The 22,328-nt window shown below is 30.5% G+C and overlaps 3 protein-coding genes across 8 annotated transcripts in view; all 3 read right to left on the bottom strand.

The window, feature by feature from the left end:
- LOC126854886 (inner centromere protein A) overlaps positions 1–3,097 on the bottom strand; it is a 6,953-nt gene extending 3,856 nt beyond the window's left edge. The window contains exons 1-6 of the mRNA XM_050602036.1: positions 2,975–3,097; positions 2,589–2,898; positions 1,957–2,281; positions 1,452–1,870; positions 1,227–1,367; positions 1–943 (exon numbers count right to left, since the gene is read on the bottom strand). The exon at positions 1–943 is cut by the window's left edge and continues 3,856 nt beyond it. Of these exons, the coding sequence (XP_050457993.1) occupies positions 783–943; positions 1,227–1,367; positions 1,452–1,870; positions 1,957–2,281; positions 2,589–2,883 (1,341 nt within the window). The 5' untranslated portion in view covers positions 2,884–2,898; positions 2,975–3,097 and the 3' untranslated portion in view covers positions 1–782. The remainder of the gene's footprint in view (positions 944–1,226; positions 1,368–1,451; positions 1,871–1,956; positions 2,282–2,588; positions 2,899–2,974) is intronic.
- Positions 3,098–3,541: 444 nt separating this feature from the next.
- LOC126854875 (GATOR complex protein Iml1) lies at positions 3,542–18,844 on the bottom strand. 6 transcript variants are annotated; one of them, XM_050601990.1, is made up of 24 exons: positions 18,334–18,844; positions 18,110–18,235; positions 17,564–18,035; positions 17,275–17,471; positions 16,930–17,213; positions 16,569–16,795; positions 16,265–16,483; positions 15,904–16,077; positions 15,665–15,811; positions 14,018–14,026; positions 12,068–12,285; positions 11,749–11,954; positions 11,206–11,380; positions 10,920–11,120; positions 9,639–9,734; positions 8,696–8,769; positions 6,274–6,384; positions 5,808–6,015; positions 5,425–5,533; positions 5,121–5,348; positions 4,752–4,912; positions 4,481–4,649; positions 4,080–4,396; positions 3,542–3,940 (listed from the first exon to the last, which is right to left on the bottom strand). In XM_050601990.1, the coding sequence occupies exons 1-24, from the start codon at positions 18,682–18,684 to the stop codon at positions 3,743–3,745; spliced, it is 4,677 nt and encodes a 1,558-aa protein (XP_050457947.1). In that variant the 5' UTR covers positions 18,685–18,844; the 3' UTR covers positions 3,542–3,742. The 6 variants fall into 6 exon arrangements, with proteins under 6 accessions (XP_050457947.1, XP_050457948.1, XP_050457952.1 ...); XM_050601991.1 differs by lacking the exon at positions 8,696–8,769 and adding an exon at positions 7,402–7,472; XM_050601995.1 differs by having other exon boundaries at positions 18,110–18,255; positions 18,334–18,473.
- Positions 18,845–19,637: 793 nt separating this feature from the next.
- LOC126854894 (partner of Y14 and mago) lies at positions 19,638–21,572 on the bottom strand. Its single transcript, XM_050602055.1, has 3 exons — positions 21,376–21,572; positions 20,885–20,978; positions 19,638–20,815 (listed from the first exon to the last, which is right to left on the bottom strand). The coding sequence occupies exons 1-3, from the start codon at positions 21,404–21,406 to the stop codon at positions 20,293–20,295; spliced, it is 648 nt and encodes a 215-aa protein (XP_050458012.1). The 5' UTR covers positions 21,407–21,572; the 3' UTR covers positions 19,638–20,292.
- Between the last annotated feature and the right edge of the window lie 756 nt (positions 21,573–22,328).

Raw genomic sequence — 22,328 nt, 5'->3', positions numbered from 1 at the left:
TATATTGTCCATATTGTATATATAACGAGTGATGTGACGAATGGTACGAACGAAAACAGCTAAGACATTGTTTAGAAGAAGAGTTGTTGTCTAAGGAAAATAATGTGTCTTATATATGTATGGCAAATAGACGATGAGAAGCTCTCACGATATTTCTCGTACTATAAAATTAACAATTTACGATGTAATAGGTGTGTTCTTCTCGCAGTAGAGGGACTGAAGGTATAATAGTTTGATAATTATTTGAGAGAGAATGAGAGAGAGAGAGAGAGAGAGAGAGAGAGAAATACAGTTACAAAGTCACGAGATCTGCTTTGTCTTGTTATAATCAAATACTTTGTATTATGTAGCACAGGTTGTCATTAAACGTGTGAACAAACTTATATCATTAAAATCACTTCAATCAAATTGACATATATTAATCAAAATGTGTTACATCATATATTGTACCCTTGCATATCCTTGTTTACTCGCTGTAAATAGGAAAAGAGATGACGTTATACATACATAATCTTTTTAGCGATATAAAAATTTCCTCAGGTTATCTTTCGTAAAAATATTTTATACGGGAAGACGTGTTGTATATAATATTTCTCGCAACTTTGTAATTAAATATCTCAGCAATTAAGTCTCGAACGAAACTTGCGACTACGTGAAAAAAAATCAAGATTTTTGCAAATACTTTTAATTTTAATTTGTTACGTTAAAGATACTTGGAATTGGACGAAACAAGATCGTACAAGAATTGTGTCTCGTGAATGATTTTTCCAAATTTCTCGCCATCACTGATGCGCCGCAATCGTTTTTCTGCCGTTCATCTTTAATTGATTTATGTTCCCTTTTTTATCGTTAAAGGTATCCTCCTGCGTTTCATCAGAATCAATCTCCACGACCGATTGCCACGGAATCGGATTTATATACGCTGGCTTAGCTTTCTGATGGGCTATAAAATAACAGATCGGTTTGCTTCAGAATGTATTTCATTTGAGAAAATCGCGAAGCAATGTAAATATATATATATACCCATTCCTTTTTTACATAATGGAAAATATCAAAATTAATTTGTTTAGATTGCGCTGTGTTATAATTGTACATAATGAGGAAGCTATTTTAGTAGCGCAACTGATGTGAAAAACATCCTATATGTATTATCCTTAAATATTATATTTATACTTATTATCTCTCTCATTATTATTTTATTATTATTATTATTATTTTAAACGTACGAAGCAGTCCTTGTGTAGCGGGTTTGGGTTTATTCTTGGAATTCTCTCTCCATTTCTCGTAAGCTTTCGAGCTCAGCTCCAATCGCCTCTCGCGTTCTTCGATCATCTTCCTCTGTTTCATCTCCTGCTCCTTATGCCGAGCTACAAAACAAGGCAATCAACCCTTATCGCGCGTCGAAGATTCGAACGAGTTCAAGTAAGTTACGCGAAAAGTTATTGCCATACTCTTTTGCTCCTCCTTCTTCTTTTGTATCCACTGACGAAGGTATAGAGTCTTCGCGACGGATGCCTTATCCTCGATCTCTTTCAGACGTCTTTGTAATTCCAATTCGTTCTCGAGGATAGCTTTCCTCTCGAGCTCCTGTAGCCTCTTCCTCTCCACCCACTTGAGAAAGTTTTCCTTTTCCAGCTGCACTTTTGCCTCCTTTTCTCGCGCCATCCTCTCTTCCTCCTCTTGTCGCTTCTTCGCCGCACGTTCGTCTTCCTCTTTCTTGCGTTGCGTGGCCTCGTCTTTCCTACGGATCCATTCCGAATGACCGATCCTCTTTCCGAGATCGGCGCCGTTCGATGCCTGATAATCGCTGATGCTCGGACCGGTCAAGAACGACATGGAAACTCGTACTTGACGATTGTCCGGGCGATATCTGCAATACATTATAATTTTCTTTTACATATCTGTTTCAGCAAGATTTTTAATATAATATAAAGTGCAATGTAACAAAGTACGAACTTGTCTTGTTTCGTTGTTTCATTCTGACCGATGTTTGTCGGAACGCTACTGATTTTGCATCGTCGTTCTGTTTGCACGATTTTTCCGGATGATTGATCCACGGACCGAACGGTGAACGGTTCAGAAAACAAAGTAGTATCTGATAAAGATGTCGAGTAACACCTGTAGGTGTTCCGTCCTGTGCCGTCCTGTCCCTCCTGTACTTCCTGTCCTGGATATTCGATTGCATGATTGACGCTTGTTGCATCCTTCATAGACGGTAGATCGATCGTTGAAGACTCGGAATTGTTATCATTCGCGTCGATTACGTATCCGTTACAATATCCTGTGAGAAAATAAATTACAAGTATTAATAGAAATTCATACAGTAAAATTGCACATAAATTTCTACAATAAGAAATATATATGTTTAGAATATAAATTTTATTAATTATAAAGTATGTTCAAAAATGTGTGTGTGCGTTTTAAGATTTTGATTTTACGACCATATTAATTTTTTTATTATCTATTTGATTCAATTAAAGATTAGTTTCATCTAATTTTTTCTTAATTTCCAAGTTTATATAATAATTGATATATATATATATATATATATATATATATATATATATATATAATTTTTTTCTACTCACGATCATTTTCTGGTTTGTGAATCTGCGCCACATCATCGTGCTCCTCTTCGCCAATCGATTGTGTGTAAATGGCAGGATTGATGTACCGAATCTCGGGAATAGAACTTGAGTTTTTAGCTGCATCTTCGTGAGTTCTATCATAATTCATGCGACGATCGATAAAAGCAATCCTCCTTTGATCGGATTCACTAGAATCGGATTCCGTTTTCCAGCTGTCAATGTCACTGTCATTGACCATTGTTGTACGCTTTTTCACCGTAACTGATTGATGTCGAGAATCAGTTGCGTTCGACATGGCGCATAATCATTGCTGTAACGTTTTATCGCACGATTTGTTAATGTAGATATTCTTACAAAAATGTTATTAGATACAAATAATCGTTTACGTGCGAAAATTCATCCATGATGAATCCGATGTTGTACTTTTTGAAGAACAATAGCGAATCCTTTAAGGCGTGTTGAGTATGTGTGTTTGGGAATGTGAAGTTTGATATAAATTCTTCTTTTCACATCACAATGAATATTAATATAAATAGGTAACATTCTAAAAATTTTATTGAATAATTATGTACTTATTTAAACATGTATAGTCCGAGATTATATTGACTGGTTTCAGTTTAATCAGATATTTCAAATAATTATTTGAATTATAATTATTATTATTTCAATGCGTGAAAATTGGTGCAATAAAAATAAATTTTCTCTTAAAGGAAAAGTAATCGTTTAAAACTACATTTTGTAACATTGTCTTCATGATAGGATTTCAAAATGAAAAAATTCCAGATTATTATGATAGAATATAAAGTAGGTTTTTAGATAAAGGAGTTAAAATCAGATAAGAAAGATAGCAAATAACAATATCAAAAGTTTAATTTTCAATTTTTTCTGCAATTTATTTTTCAAAATATCCTAGTATTTCCTGCTCTTTTTGTGATATTCAATCGAAATCTATATAGTTTTCTCTCTTTATTTCGCAAATAATATCATACAATTTATACATACTTCTACTCATCCTGCTTAAAGTTATATCTATATAATCATTATCATCAATCGATATCATTGTACTTTCAATCAATTAAAATTAACAGTCATATAATGATTTGAGATTTGCATGTATGATCCATGATAAATCCTTTGGACGAAATGATATCTTGCTACTTCGTTTTTGTACAAGTTTTCTCCTTTAATTCCCAACAAGATTCCCAAAACTGTTTCAGTCTATTGTCTCCGTTGGAACAGAAATGTCGAAAATCTTGTATGATTTTCTTCTGAAATAATTCATCGCCCGCCGAAGTGGACAATGACTTCCATTTTCGACTGATCATGTGATTCCACGACCACAAAAAGCCCATCTGTAATCAAGTAAGTAATATTTGACACCAAATTTTTCAAAGAACATATAATTGAAACATTTGCATCGTAATGTGCGAATGAACACACATTCATAGAATATTTTTCTTTTGTAGATCAGAAAGGATTCTTATCACTAACTTTTCGATCCATGCTATGATCATCTTTATTCTTCCCACTAACGTGTCTGGTAATGTACGCTTCATGCGGACTCGGCTGGTCCGAGTGAACTGGATATCTTTTCTGTCCCGTATTCCGTCGCACGATATTGGTACCAGTTCGTGGACGGGGCCGAGTATTCGCAGTGGATGGCACTAATATAAACGCATTGCCGGTGATGTGAACATACTGGCGATCACTTTCAATGTTTTCAACTAAGCACGGCACAAAGCCGAATCGCTGCAGTATCGCTTCTTGGAATAAAAATAGTCTTTGCGCGTACGTATCTTCTCGAAATTCTATATAAATGTGCATTTTTGTTATTGTTATCAAATTAGACAGATTAAAAATCAAAATTTATATTAGTATTAGTTGGAACAAACCTTCAAAGAGATATCGCTTATTCGCCATCAAGCATTCTGTATCGAGGGGTATAAAAATAGGCCCTCTAAGAGGATCGCTTTTCAAGGTATATGGTAGTGCTAACAAATCACTGGGAATGGGCACCATCTGTATCCCACACATTTGAGCCTTACGTTGCCAAAGAAATATCTTGCGAAGAGAAATCGATATTATTAGTATACAATTCAATATTTGCCTTATCTTGTAATCATGAAGATGAAGAGGAAAGAAAAGAGCAAAACTTTTACTTACCAGATCAGCTACTATACTACCGGACGATGCTACCCATTGTACTACAAGTTCATAGGAATGATCTACCTTGTAAATGGATTGATATCTTAGATGGCCCCACTCGATTCTGTCACTTTTATTATTTATATCAATATCAAGATGAGTGTGTTTATATAGTGGCACTAAAAAAAACAAATATATTATACAGACTGATTAGCTTTATATTATTCATGTGAATATCTTGATAGGATTGATTATATAGTTTGACAGATTTAATCTAAGATTATCCATTCTTGAAAGGATTAATTATGTTCTCATATTTTAAGAGACAACATGTGCGACATTCGTATGAGGAATACGCGTATGATCAATGCCATGTGGTATTCTTACCTGTTCTATCGTCTAATGATTCCGTCAAACTGATGTCATCTCTCAAAAAAGGTGGAACATCGGATTCGTCAACAGCGTCGCAATTAGGTATAGTTATGGGAGATGATATCGTTGACGAAATTACCGAAGATGTTGGTTCACACCATCCTTTCGGTGGTCTCATTTCCACTTCCACCCACTCATTCTCGAAACCTTGTAGATCACCGAGCGGAGCGGAATAATCCGCGGCTGCAAATAAAAAATTCGAAATTGAATTGCGAATCAAAAGTAAAAAGGCTGTCAATGTGCTGATTGTGTTACTTACCTTTTTGATTTTCTTTATCTTGCACTATATGATACAAATAAAATCCTAAGACAAATGGTTGCGAGAAATCGCCGGATGCATGGCATATCAATTTGTCTTGTATCATCCCCTGTATAAAAATAAATTATTAATTTAATCTTATCAGCACAATGACACTTTCATTAAATTTTTCTTTTTTTTCAAAAACAAAGATTCAAAAATATTTTAAAATATTCTTTCTAAAAAAAGTCTCTTTGTTTTATGAAACTGACTATTGACTAATCCTCGGTGTAAAAAAGTAAATCTCTTCCGTATTCCGATATCTTATATTACAAGTTGAAATTAAAAGTATTAACAATATTAAATTTTGCAGATTACACTAAAAAAAGTTTCTGAGTCTCTACCTTCATGATATTGATACCCTGCTCAACGCCCATGCCACCTTCCATATGATTATGTAACCATTGAATCGCGTCGGCGCTAACAAACGTTTGGCTTGGAAGTGAGGGATGCTGTGTCAAGAAACCGACGCCAGTTTGAGGATGCTTCATGACCTCCAAAATTTCCAGGTTTGTTGCATTGCTTTTTATCTTAGTCAGCTCCATGTTCGTACTGTGAAGCAGACAGATTTAATCAAATATCTGTGGTCTAGCATTAGAACAGGCGAAGCTGTGTCCAGAAAATTTCTTATCTTCAAACAAAATGAGAGATCATTAATACAACAGGTAATGCGATTTTAATATTGAATTTATGATTTTATCCCGTATATTATAAACAACAATTTTATTTAAAAAAACGAGAAACAGATTATATTTAGAAAAATGATGCATGTAATCGTACAAGTGTTAATTACTACAATGCTTTTCGTACCTGTCGTCATTAGTATCGAAATGATCCTGCTGTTGTTGCTCGAGCGACAACGGCAAAACGGCTTCACTGGCAGGCGATACACGTCCTCTATCCATTACTTTAGAGCCGGATCTAAATCACCCATGACAAAGAAAAGCATTTATTTAGATGATCGTATCAGTGCAAAAAAAAAGCGGCATTTACGAAGCGACTTGTGTTATTGGTATCTAAGACATATATGTTCTTTTTGTCCACGCACCTTATGTTATTGTAGCACATTAGATAAAAATTTGACGAAAACATAATATCGCGCTTTTCTCTCGCAAAGTGGTATTACTCTATTTTCGTTCATTTACATAAAAAAATTTTACAAATTTTGTTTTTACAAAATTATCAAACATAAGAGATATACACCCGTCTTATCGAGTATTCTTTCAGTCACAGAAAAACGCAACTATACATTTTTTGAGAAATCTAAGAAAAAGAAAATAAAAAAGAACATTTTATTAAGGTCGCTTTTTATAGTAATTTTTTAAAAATCTTTTTTTGCTGAGATTCTTAATAATAAAATTTTAATAACTGAAAAAATATATGAGTTTTTTACTTGACATGAGATATTATTCGTAGTTATTTATGTATATAGTACATGTGATTAAAAGACTACTCAATAAAGTAAGGCCAAGGGAGGCTATCGATATATACATATTCCAAGACCTGCGTCCTTTTAATAGCAAATTTTTTGATTAATTTTTGAAGTCAACTTTTTCTTAATGAATATATCAAAGATCATTTTTTACAAATTTTCTCATCATATATTTTGATAAGCTTCAAATTAAAATTCTATCAAAGTAAATTCCATCTAAAACTAATTTAAAAAATTAATTTATTAATCATTTAACTTTTACAAAATATACTTTGTGAGAAGCTCTTTTTCAATATAACTTAATATTATTGATGTTTCGATATTTTCGCTAAGGAAAAATCGTCTTCAAATCAACCACAGAATCTAGTATTAAAAGGAAATTCCATGGTCTATAGATTTATATACATATATATTACATATTTTCGCGAAAATAAATCGCGTGCATTCTTGAGTAACTTGTCACTTTTAATCTGAATCGAAAGAAATAAGAGAGAGTAAGAACCAACCTGTTTGGCACGTGGCGAGGAGTGTCGAGGCACGTGCGGGCAGCCGCAGCAGTATTCACTACATGCCTCTCCTGTACAGAGGAGAGTATAAAACCCCGTCACTCCCTCACTCACTACCAAAATTTTCTACAGGGCGCAGAGCATAAGTACACACATACAAATATGCCGTTAAATTTTAACTTTGCATTCTTCAAGAAAACATAGCTTTTTAATTCAGCGTACGTTGTACGTATGCTCCACCCAGGCATATCGAGTGGGAAATGAATGAAAAAGATGAAAGAAGCTGAAAGATACAGAAACTATACATATGCTACAAGAGTCCTCGATTCTTTTTTCATTCTCCTCTTAATCTTGTTGCTCCACAACGAGAAAATATATTTGATCGAAAGATATCGCAGCGCTAGATGTTATTCAATCAGATAACGTTGTTAAAAGATGCAATGAGTAAAAAGTGCGAAGAAAGAAAAATTTATTTACGCACTCGAAACGTTATGTTTCCTATATACCGTGCAGCGAGATATATGTTGCAATATACAAAGATGCTCGAGTATTTCTTATATCAAGACTCTTCGCAAAATAAAACACATGCACGATAACAGTGGAGTGAACAATGAATCAATTAATCGCACGCAAGACGCTTATGTCAAAGATACAATTGCACTCTTTTTAGTTACGCCTGAGAATCTTAGCCAGATTATTCATCTATCACCAAAAGTGTTAAACTGAAAAAAAAAAAATTTAATACATACACATACACACATATTAAAAAACAATAAAGCATCAAAGAATAGTTAATTGATTATTAATGCTTTATATTTTCATCGTAAGTTGAACGTCGATCTATTTTCTTTAAAAATGTTTAAATACATTTCTCATGTTAGACATAAATAAGTTGTATTTCATCATTAAATATGAAATATTAAAAATATGAAAATATAAAGCATTGTAAGATAACACATTTCATAAAATTAAATCAATTAAATACATTATAATGCAAGTGCCGCGTTTCATAATGCGATGTTCAACATTAAAAATATACTCGTAAGGCATTAAAATAATTATAAATTGCATTATTCACACAAGAATAGTTATGCTATTGTATTGTGTAAGCGATATCTCCAACACATCTGCAATATATAATATGTGTGTGAAGCGGAAATAAAATACAAAACCATCAAACACCGATTTAGAATAGTCCACTGAAAAAAACGAGGGAGTCGGCAAAACTACAAACGTTAAAGATTGCAGATATAAAGCAACAATGTTGAAATCATCAAGGTAGATATGTTCAAACCTTGGTCTCGGTTTTTCCGGCAGACGGTTGCTTCCGAGTCGCTCCCTGAAAGGAGAGCTGCCGACTAGACTGGTCTGGAAAGTATGATGACATGTATGGGTAATATAATTTGTGAACAGTAATGATTAAGCTGAGATGATTGTGAGAATGTATATCTGTATCTAATTGTATAATGCGACGTTCAACATTAAGAAATGTTCTCGTAGTCGTGAAGGCATTAGATATCGTATATGTATCATACATACATACATACATATATATATATATATATATATATATATATATATATATATATATATATATATATAACAAGAGAAAAGTGTAAATCAAACATTGTAACATTTCACGCATAACGGGATAAGCTCGCTAAAATCATAGATGCACATTCAATGCAAAAATATCAAGCACGATCACAGTATCGTGATATATATAGTGTAAGCTGCCTGATCATTCCAAGTAACACGTATCAAAGAAGCGATTTTATCGAAATTCGAATACATCTAGCGATGTCTTGAAGATGAGATAAAATTTCACCAGGATTCCACGAAGAAAAACACATAGAGAGAAAGAGAAATAGAGAAAGAATAATAAAAAGTTTTAAAATTATTATTTAAAAAAGATCCGAAACATTTCAATTAATTTTATTCAGACAGAAACAGGAAATATTTGTTCCATAGAATCTTCAAAAATTTTTTATTATCTTTTTCTATTATTTTGCAAAATATCTTGTTGCAACTCTATTTACTCTTTACTCTACAATATTCAAAATTGGAAATCGATGTTACTGTATACGATAGTTTACGTCGAATTGAAAGAAAAATTTTCAAAAAAATTTTTTATTGTCCTGCTCGCTAATTAACTTCATCGAAAGCTCGCTTAGACAGAATTTTAAACGAGAGCAGCTGGACTCTATGTATCGAGGCTACAGGAGGGGAGGATGTACCTGGTTAGTGAGGAATATCAGGCTCGTGCTGTGCCTGCGTCTGGTCAAATGAGAGGCAGGATCTCTTGGGGGGACACCACCTAGAGCTGTGGGGCTCTGAAACATATCATGCTAAATACCCCTCCCCATACAAACATTCCAGCTACAAGTCTCTACTTATCGCATACGTATATATCAAATTTGTAGACTTATTTTTTTTTTAACAATGCGCGGATCTATTTACTGTCACTGTTGTTTGTGAGCTTTATAATCTCAATTTGCCGATATATGTCTTTTAGATACTTTGATATGTATATTTCGGAACGATCGTACGTATAATACAAAGGTATATAAGTATTATACTGTTAAATAATAAATTAATACTGCTGAATGTTGCTATTGTATATATGTTATACGGTCGATGTTAACGCAAAGTGTCAAACGAAGCTTCATAAAAAGCCGTGCATTCTCTTTTAGTTTTCTAATTTTCTGTGTTTTAATGTTTCATATATAAATTTTTCAGCATGTTATATAGCATGTCATGTTGCCTTTATCTACAGACAATTCTTAAAATTAGTTTGATAGATCATTGTTTTACTAATAAGATTATATGTTTTATACTATAATAGATATGCTGACAAAGATTGCATAATTCAAAAGTTAATAAATTGTAAATATATAAAATTAACAAAAGCATTAAAATAAATCTGCATAAATCAATCAAATGTGAGCATGCAACATTCAAATATAATATGAAGAGGAGATATTCCAGAAATAAAAATTGCCCCTTAAGAATCATATTTTATGTTCTGTATATAAAATGCGATCTTAATATCCGTTCCTTAAAAAATATTATATTAAAAAAACTTAAATAGAATAACTCCTCCAACAAAATAATATTGTCTAACAAAAACTATCAAGCAATTTTAAATAAAATTACGTTACAGATAAAGAATAAAATAACGGCAATTAAAATATCTAAAATATAATAGGACGTCCCAAAAAGATTTATATAAGCTGCAAATTTTCCCGCATCTTATGCAACTACAAAAATTTAATGTGAAAATTAATCGAACAAGTCAAAAATTGAGAAATTTTGTTAATAAAAAAGTGGATGCAAATTTTTTCCAGAATAAGATTATGCTAATGTAACTACTTTTTAGAACGTCTCTTTTATGATTTTGTAACAGTTAAATTATTATACAATTATAATTATTATTGGAATAATTAATAATTCAGAATTCTCTCACTCAACTTCATCTTTGTATACACCTACCGAAAATTAGAGATGGAGAAATTTACCAAATTTTTGTTGGGGTTCAGCCGTCGTATCTTGTTCAGCCATCCTTCGATGAAGCGCAAGAATCCGTCCATTAATGATGCTTGCTCGATATTACTGAGTGGAGCGTATATGTCGCATCTTAAAGAACCTTCCAAAATTTTGCGAGTCGAAGAATTGTGTAATGGTAATAGAAATACCCGAAATCTCCAATATTTAAGGGCCTTAAAAATAAAATGTACCAATAATAATACAATTTTTCATTTTAGATACGCGAAATTCTTGAATCTCTTCTGCAAGCCTACTCACTTCCACTAAGGCAAAATCAGTGTGACCTCGTGTACAAATGTAATGATCTAGATAATTCCAATTGTATGTTTCAAGTTTCTCTGTGGTGAAAGACACCCACGACACCTCGTACGTATCGTGATGCGGGGCATGGAATCGATATCGGTAGTGAATATTGAAGGGTGGATAAGGATGTCTATAAAATGTAAGTATTGCTACAGCTAACTATTCTTTGTTTTAATGTAGTTTAACCGATCGCACTGGAAAACAATTGGTCATAATAATATTTAATTACCAATTCCTCATTATATATTAAGATAATACAAATTTTATATTTTATTTCATATAGCAACAGTATTCGTTAAATATTAAAAATTTTTTTTTTTAATTTCCGAAAATTTTATACCAGAAAATACAATGACAAAATTCTTTTCAATAAAATTTCTTATTTTTGTACAATTGAAGGAAATTAAAATATAAGAGTTAAGTGCAAATACATCCATTGATCTCCAGTGTAATGAGTTTACTGAAAAATTTTAACATTTAATTGATAAAAATGATTACCGTGGTCTATATCTCGTAATTGTTATAGAATTATCAAATAAAGATATTTTATGAAAAATTCTTCCAATGCTAAGCAAATATTCTTCTTTAGGCTCAGACTCGGTTTGTCTGCCGCGTATCACAGTACTAATTGCGGGAGCAGCATTGCTGCCAGTCGCGTTGCTTTGATTCTTATTAATCGATGGTAAAATAATTAGCTGAAAACCCTTAAAATAACATAATACTTGTATGATTAATCCTAGACACATAAATAAATCAAAGTGTGTATATATATATATATATATATATTTGTTATATAAATTTAATGCTAAATTTATACTTGAGCCAAGCGTTGTGAAACCAATTCTTTAAACACTTCCACAGTTGTGAGTGGTTTTTTGTATATTGCTCGTTGTTGAGCAAAATCAACGTTTACATCCTCCGGTAGAAGATTATAATCCGATACGACATAATCATTTTGCAAACTTCGCTTGTCCGGAAAGTAATCTGTAGTGATGGGTAGGCATGCTGGGATTGTTAAAGATTTCCAATCGACTCCTGTTCGAATAAAATTTGAAAATAATCGAAATGATTATTAAAGAACCGTCTACTATATCTGTGCAAGAAGAAACAGATAAATTTTCGAATATAAATATCAATGTTTGTTCACAGTTATATAAAAAATGTCTGTATAATTTTAAGATTAATATCTTTCTAATTTTATATTCAACAATATTCCTTTTGTTCCTTTTTATATTTATCTTCATTTAATATCTATTTCTTCTTTTTAGGTGCAAAGAATAGACACTCGATAAGATATCACTTGACATAAATAAAAATTACAGAAATTGAAGCAGTAGATAAAACTGTTTCATATTTTGATACCATCTATTAAATAATTGTTTTAGGAATAACAAATACAATATAATTTTCTTTAGATAAGGATACGTTTTCAGTTCTAAACAATATGTGATCACCAGAGATTCTCTGAGAAAAGCGTTAAATTATCGAGAATCTATTATATCACCGATTTGCTGTCCCTTTACCAATAGAAAAGAAATGTTTTTTACCTCTCGGTAAAAACTACCAATCTATCAATTACAAAATGATTTACAATATGGTGTATATTAACACAACAATGCTATAAAAAAGTAAAGTCTTAATAAAATTATACTTTAATAGAAAGTTTAATTTAGAAACATTGATTGTTTTATGAAATTTATATATACGCATATAAAGAAATTGTATATTTACTATTATATATGTATAATCGTAAATATATTTAGAAATTATCTAAACTTTCTGTATATGCATATTAATTTAATCTTGCTCATATTTAAAAATTATTTTTCTCTGTATTAAGAAAATGAGTTATTACAAAAGACACATTATTATATGCCCATTGTAACAATATTTTAAGTGTTAAATGCATCATATGTGTATGTATATAACATTGATTTGCATATAAAGATTAAAAGTCTCTCCCTAAATGCATGCTATTTGACAATTATTAGTTTATATAATGTGTTTCTCATTGACACATTGTCAACACATTTTCTATCAAGAATATGTCAATTTGTGTTATTGAATCATGTGAAATGTAAAGCAGAAATCTAACAAATCTAAAGTAGATGTGCATTATTTTCTTCTTATGCTTTGGTGCAATAAAGTTACTCGATTAGATCTACAGAAAAGAGAGAATATACTGTAATAAGCTTTATATATAAACAATTACATATATAGACATACTATAAAAATTCAATATATGTAACATGAATATAAATAAACGAGATTACTATTGTAACACAATCTATTAGAGAGAAAGTGAGAAGAGATACAAAAATTGATACAAGTAATTATATTAGTAATGCAAAAAATATAAGCTTTACGCGCAAAATAACATAGATTTAATTAACGAAAGTGATAAAGCAATTTGTGAAATTTAGCAAGGAATATATAAGCAGCAAAATTATGCAATAGATGGAAACTAGAAATTGTCTACGATAAAGCCTACATTATGCTTTAATATAAAGCAAACTTAAAAGAACAGATTGAAAATATCATAAATATGTATTTTATATTTTACTATAAAGAAATTATTTGAAATTTTGGAAATATTTGCTGTATATATTATACATGCAATTCTCAAATACGTAAACAAACACATATAGCAAAGAAATGATGAAGAATTAATAAATAGCGATTCTCTTACTTCAAACTAATGTCTTTACTATAGATAAACAAATGTATACCATAACCGGATCAATCCCTAATAGAGTATGGCGCTAACCTATGATTGCTGTAAAACAGCATAAGTGACATCACAGTTGTACATCACACATGTATCAATGTGTCCAGCGTTGCATCCCAATTAGACGTACCATAGCATGGAAATAAATGTAATAACATTATTCGTATTGATGCTTAATGGTATTGTAAAAATAAATATTGATATTTTTAAGAATGAAAATATTTTTTTGTAAAACTTCTTTCTTTTATAACTATTATATATTAAATATAAATATTTGAATCTGTTTGGAGTGTGATCTTTTTGAATAAAGATATAATTTTCTAAGAATATACTTGCAAAATTGTGTTTATAAAAGAAGTTCTATAAAAAAAGTTATTTATTTTAATAAAAAATAAATGCAAAATTAAATAGAAATAAGTCAAATAAATAAGTAAAAATTAAAAACACAGACTGCACCATCAGAGTAGTATTGTCCATACCAAGTTTTATGAATGCAATAATCGATAATATTCTATAATATCTTAAAAATGCAGGTTTCAAGTATTTTCATTCTTTTTTAAATGTCATAATTTATAATGGCCCATTAAGTTCTTTGGCACTGTCATACTCTCCATATTAAATATATAAATATAATACATTCAATATTTTTTACAATTAGTATTATTTGTAAAGGGAAAAATATTTGTAAACAGGAGTAAATTTGTACTGATTATACAAAACTATGCCCTTCTCTTCACGCTAATTTCTTTTTTAAAAGTAATGTGATATATATTATATATGAGAGACATAATATTTATATATGTAATTAATATGTATAATATGTGTTATATATGTAAATATTATATTTGTAAATAAAACACGTGAAAAGAGAAAAATAATTAATTTTGATTATTCAGAGAAAATTACATTATAATCTGAAGCTAAAACCACAAGACCACTCCTGTTTATTAATATTAACGTTTATGTTACTTAAATTATATAAAAAATTGACAATGAGTAAATTGTGATTAACAAGCACAATATGCACAAGAAGCATTATATAACTTATGGATATTAAAATTATATGTTATGTGTAATGTAAATAATCTGCTATTCAATCAAGTATTAATTTTTAAATTTTGGATTATTTAAAAATTCTCTCTTTTAAGCTGTAAACTTGAAATAACCACAGTAACCCGATAACTTTGTTGCATTTTTAGTCTAATATAGTCATAATATATCATAGAATATAATTAAATTTTATTATATATATACAGAGTGAAATACCTAAAAATACACACTTGAATACCTTGTAAATTATATATTATATATAATAATTTTTCATATAATGCATATAATGCATAATTTAAAAGTTATTCGGAGTATGCAAATTAGGTACCTCTCATCTTGTATATAAATTGTTTTTTCTAAAATTATTTACCTGTAATAGAAAAAGTTATTACATATTACAAGAACAGTTTAAGTAATTTAAAACATGTTTGTGCGCATATATGTACATATGTATTATAACTTTATCTATTGTGATTTAATAATTTTAAAACAAATATTACAAAATATGTTTAAATGTATATCTTTCAAATATGTGTGTGTCTAACATTTTCTGTAAAATATATTATACATAGATAGATAAATATATTAAACATAAATTTTCAGATAATTATTAAAAATACACTAGAAGCTTCAAACCTGTTGTTAGCGCGGGTGTCCACTCTTGCTCACCAGTTGCACCCCATAAGAGAGTCAGACTTTTGTTCGTCATAGCAGAAGGAGGATTTGTAGTTTTGTCTCCATTAGCTATAGAAGAATTAGATCGCAGTGGTTTTCCTTTTATACCTGTAAGAATATAAATTTTATCATTTACTATATTTTATATTTTTATACAAACTTTAAAAACGCGTTAATTTAATATGATATTAGATACTAACAATCTTGAAATCCTATTTGGGACGCTGATCTTGAAATCTGATTTGAATTGTTTATCCCAATCTCCATTGGGGATCCGCTCATAGTTGACGGAATGGCCTCACTTTGTGATTCTGAACACGTCTGTGTTGGAACAGCTTGATAATGATGTTGTTGTATTAATACTCCTGTTGGTCCTAGAATTATATCAATAATTTTAATTGACTTTAAAAATCTATAAAATTGCAATCCCAATTGAATTTATTTATAAACAACATTAGTAATTTACAATTAAAACTATGTGAGAAAAGTTAATTATAAATTTACCAAGATATTATATCATTTATCAAGATTTTATTATTGATATAAAATAAAATTATTTACCTTTTGGAAATATATGAGTCCATCTTCGTCTATTACTAGTAAGCTTAATGGTAACGTGTGATGGATCAAATGGATTGATCAGTGCTCTAGTAGGCCTGAGTATATTTGCAGGTTGAGAAATTGAGTTTGTTGGGCTACCAGCGCTACCAACAACAGGTCTAAAAGGCGGAGATATCTCTGAATCAGTTAAATCGCTTTTGACTGGTGTTCTGGATGCGCCTAATGCAATTATTGCAATTATTTAATAAAAATTATAGTTTTAATATATTGCAAAATATATTATTATATATGCATATGTGCTTACCAGTTTTATCCTCATTAGATTCGCTATTATCGTCATCCGTTTTATGTGGTATCGTTATTGCCGCACTTCGTAGTGCAACAACTGGTGGTGAATGCGTCTCAGGTGGAGGATGATGTATGTCTGGATCTGACATTTTACGTTTCAAGAGTTTTAATAAATGGCCGTTGTTGTGTGTTTCGAGGCATGCCACACTCGTCTTTTTCGTTCTTGTAGTTATCCTTTGTACACTATAAAAAAAATAAAAATATGTAAATATATATATATATATATATATATATATATATATATATATATATATATATATATATATATATATATTATTGCTAATTATATATATACAATATATTCATTGCTAGTTTACCTTGAACTTGTAACAATTGGTAATTGGAACACTTGTGCATCATAAGCATCATAATCGAATAAGGTATTATGCAGACATTCTCTCGAATCTTCTTGCAGAAGTCTGGTTTTGCAGTGCAATTTTTCATTATCTGCTGGATGCTTTGATACTCTCTGTGGCAGTTTTATTCGTGGTATAAATGTAGAATGAGGAATCTTTTTGTTTGTGGAATAGAAACTAAGATTTATCCAATGAGGCATACTATAGTCATCTGGTGCATTTGTAGAAGAATCTTTATTATGAAACTAAAATCAAATATTTGCTCATTATTTTAGTACATAATAAATTACATGTCTGTATACTTACCTTTAATAGAGGAACTGCATGTAGTGGTTGCTCTCCGACACACACCAAGTCACTACCTACACCATTGTCAATGATTCTTTGCTTTGTTACATTAGTTAGTTCTCTGTCAACCTCAAAAACTCCAACTCCAGGTGTAATTACTACAGATAATTGACCAGTTCTATCAAAACTGCGATCCAAATAGTGTTTTTCAAAAACTGTAAAAATGGCAAAAAATCAAATGAAATAAATTAATATTAATATATACAAAATTAATTAATTTCTTCATCATTTCTCACTTAATACTTACCATTCAAAGACATATTTAACACTTCCAGAAAATTGCCTTGTGCAGCAGTAGAATTTATTGCCTTAGGCATATTAATACCTGGCTTTTGGTGATATTCCAAAACAATCTTTTGATAATCAGTGAATAGTTTACGCAATTGTACCAGGATATTACTCCAATCCTCAAACCTTTCATTTTGTACTGCTACTCTGTAAAAATCTTCATAGAATCTTCCTCTGTAATCATGTTGCAAACACTCTCTCATGTCATTTGGAAATTCCTCCAAGCTAGTTGCATTATAGAAAGTTCTTGAAAAGAGTACAATCGTAACTTCATGATTGCTGCTATTCTTTTTCCACTTTTGGAACAGATCTGCCAAGAATCCATTTACCGCTTTCTCAAAGTAAAGATCCCCATGTATATCAAAATCCCACATTTCAGAACTCATTTGAATAAACAGATATACCATGCTTGTAGAAGATCGAAATACTACCTGAAAATCACATTTGCTTTTATAATAGAGTCTGATATAGCTTGATATAATAAATATTACAGCTTTGGATATACCTTAGTATCATCAGTTATAACGCCACAAGCAACACGATCACCCTGTGACCACATCTCGTATACTTGGCATCGTATACTGCCGCCACAGAACTCTATCTTCTTATTGACATAAACACAAGTATTTACCTAGAATAAATGTAAAACATCTATGTACATTTTTATAAACATACATATACTATATAAAGATATGAATTATAAATATACAACAAAGATATAATATGTACCAAGCTGTTTTTCAGACGCCACATCTCGCTACGTCCCATGTACTGATCTTTAAAGGTCAATTCTATGGAATCTAGAGCTACATCATCTGGATTTACTATGTTCATATATACATCGGCAAACGTTCTTAACTGAAACATTGATGCTACGTTATTTTCCACACTAATAGTCTCACGTCCTTGCAGATCCTCCTTAAAGGAGGTAACTTGCAACAGCAAGCGACTGAATTCATCATCAGGATGATAGATTTCGACGACATCGCCGGTTTTTATGCCAGGATAGTCCTTCGGGTTGATTATCAGATCTTCTCCACTAAAATTCTTCTGATGTACTATTAATTTAAAAAGTTTCATACTTTATCCGGCATTCTGATTTCTAATCCGTAGAGTTAAATTAAAGACTTCTGTATTCTCGTTACAACTTTGTTGAGCTATGACGTCAACAACAAGAAATCATGTGTAGTGTAGATTTTTTGTGAACTAAATTATTTTCTTGTAACGTAATGGATGCGCTCCGTTTCACGCATAGATCGCTTGAAAATCTATAGTTCACGTAACATATATTATAGATTTCCAAGCGATTTATGCGCTCTATGCGTCAAACGGAACGCAACCAATATCACTCGTTTGATATATGGTGTATGTGTTAAATGCTTCGAATCCTTTGTACCGATTGGTTAATCAAACATACATCATCGAAACATTTGTAACGTCAAGTGAACTGCGCTTTGTTGTTAGAATGAGAAAGCAAGTAAGGACAAAGAACGCGATGACAATTTTCATTCCGCGCATGTGCTAAAATTAAAATTAAATTGCATCTTGATGCTATTTATCCATATCGGCATTTTAACAAAAAAATAATATAGTATTAATTATTTACTTTTTAATTATCAAGTAAATTTTTTTTCAGTTATGCTCCACATGAATAAATGCAACTTCTTCCACATAATTTCTTGTATATTAAAAATTATTTCTAATTACGCTCATTGTTATACATATATAAAATTATTTATATAAATATCTTATTATTAACAAAAAAGTTTTAATGATTTTCAGATTTTTTTTTTCACAAAAATGTGATGTACTCGTATGATTTTATACAATTGAGTTTATTTGTTAATGTTATAAATTGATAGTTTATCCTATCATTAAATGCATAATAATTCTTAATTGAAACAATCTTTTACAGATCTTTAATATAAATTTTTTGGATAATATGTATTTCTTCTATCTTGTGGATCGATATAATATAAATCCATCTAAAATCGTTTATTTTATTGAATCATGCTGTGCAAAAAAACAATTCGTTTAACGAAAACTCCGTTTGTATTTATTAAAACTTTCACACCTTATGTTTTTTTTTATATGTACATACATAGTATTTCCTCACTAATGAAAATATTTTTCATTTTATTAAAGAATTCTCCTTTTATTTTAAAACTGCAACTCGGGAGCATTATTTAATAGCACTAAAACTTTAATGCCAAAAATTTTTATTTGCTCTTATTCTCATCACATTCGCTATTGTCCTTTTTATTTTCAAACTGCTGCAAAGCTTTATGACACAATTTCTGTCTTATATAAGTTAAATAAGTTTGTTGAACAGAAAGCGGCCAATTATAAGCAATTTTTTGTTAGTGATGAAATATTATATATATGAATATGTGTGTATAAGTATGTTTACATGATTGAGTATTAAAATTTTTGGTATAATTATACCATTCCATTATAAATATATTTATCAATATTATCGATCTATGCACTGATCAAACAAGAATAATGAATACAAGATACAGTTGCCATATGTAAAATTGCCGATCGTCAGAAAGAATAAACGAGTCTTTACTTGTTTCATCAAGTAATTACACATTTGTTGTAGAATTACACACTTGTTGTTGACAAAGTTTTAGGATTGGATGGCACTAATAAATCTGTGTCAAACTTCTAATTAGATATGCTGCTTTATGAAGCAGTTTCTAATCTTTTTATTTCTTTGGAAATCTCTGTTTTTCGTGCCACTTTTTCAAGTATCTCCTTATCAGGATTTTTCAAAGCACCAGTTTTGATTTTTTCTTCTAACACTTCAATTTCTCTAATCTTTTTGCGCAAATTCTTTAATCTCTTTTGTGGATCCATTGTCGTTTTCTGTGTAATGTTTGAATTGTCTTTAACTATGTTGTTTGTTGTAGTTTGTTTTGCAGCGGATAATGGCTTATCATTATTATGAGTTGAGACTTCTTTATGAAATTCGGGCTCTGAGATCGATATTTTAGATAATCCTTCAATCACAGGTTCGATTGCTTTAGACTTGTTTTTCTTTTTCTTCTTTTTGGATCCTTCTTGCGTTTTTGCTTGCGTACCAGGTATTATTTTATTCTTTCCTGCTAGGGCCTCTAACTTGGCTTTATGTTCAGCTATAAATTCTGGGCTAGCACCCACTGGATATAAAGGCTTCTTCACCAATTGCTTCCCTTTGCTTTCATATCTATGAAAGAAATAACATCAAAAATAAATATAACAATTGACAAATATTGAAAAGTATTATGAGACGTACAATGGAACTTCCTCCTGAGGAATATATCCATCCTTCACGCGCCGTTGCTTACGCCATGTACCATCAGGTCGTTGACTTGCTGGGATAAATGTGCCTAAAAGTAACAATCGTATATCTTAATTATAATAATATCGTGAGGCCATATAGACAAATTAACTTTAGTTAAATATATAAATTAACATTTATAATTGCATACAAAAATATTTGAAGTGTACTAAATAAAAAAAAAAGAAGCCTCTTAGAATTAATAAATTCGCAAGTGTGTGCGAGAATCCTAGTATAAGAATCATTTCAAAGACATGTTGCGGAATTTGAAAAATATGTGAAAGTTTGTCAAGATTGATTATACAACTGTTGCGCATAGAAAAGAACAATCTATTATTACACGAAACTCTTCTTTTTTACGCTTGTTTACTCATGTTTGAGGTTAGAACCGGTATATAATTGAAGAGGTAATTACGAACGCGATGAAGTGAAAAATTGATCGTTACCAGTCTCGTCCTTGATATAAGTTGACGCCATCGCTGTGTCCCCCGAGAGCGAGCGCGTCCGTGAAAAAAATAAACAAATGTAAAAAATACTCGACTATCCGCGTGCCATTCTGCGCGATTATGTATTGCACGGAATTGTATATTGTATACCGAATCTCCAATGAGATTGGTGTGAGTGTGTGCATGTACATATGTTGCGATCGCGGTCAATGTACTTCGTATACTGACAGATGTCGCGTGCGTTGAATGTAAGCGGCGTTGCATTTCGTATGCATTATTTTTAATGTCAACAGATGTCGTTGAAAGTTCAATTAAGACGTTCCCGCGCTTTCCCCGCACGCAGTATCTACTTGTGCTAGTTAAAAAACGGACCTTTCGTTAATTACGCAAAGTATAGCAAAGATTGAATATTGAATATTGATACGCTTGTTTTCCGTTCGTTGATTACTAAAGGTATAGTTGATCTTTTCTTTGACGCAAATTTTAATCAACTCTAACTTGTTATACTCTATGTAACATATAGCAGTTCTGGCAAATTTTCTTCGAGATATTCAAGGAGAAGTATGGACTTTCTTTTGCAAAGAAATTGTAAGAAAATGTAATTAAATGTTATATAAATTATTTAAATTATTTGTCTATTCTAAAAAATAATGTTAAAATGTTATCGTATTACACATATAAGGATAATATTAATAAACATGTATATAACAGAACACACACATACATATGGTATTATAAAATCCATATGTATAATAAAAGAAAAGTATTGGTAAAATATCAATCAGGATAATATTATTCAACTTTGCAACATATAAAATTGTTACTTTTTCTTAAAAAATTAAAAACACATCATATATATATATATATATATATATATATATATATATATATATAATATAATATATACAAATATGGATTTTTCATATATATATATATATATATATATATATATA

Source organism: Cataglyphis hispanica, chromosome 15, assembly GCF_021464435.1.
Source record: "Cataglyphis hispanica isolate Lineage 1 chromosome 15, ULB_Chis1_1.0, whole genome shotgun sequence".
NCBI lineage: Eukaryota > Metazoa > Arthropoda > Insecta > Hymenoptera > Formicidae > Cataglyphis > Cataglyphis hispanica.
The sequence above is the reverse complement of the archived record's forward strand: the minus strand, read 5'-3'. Positions and strand labels throughout refer to the sequence as shown.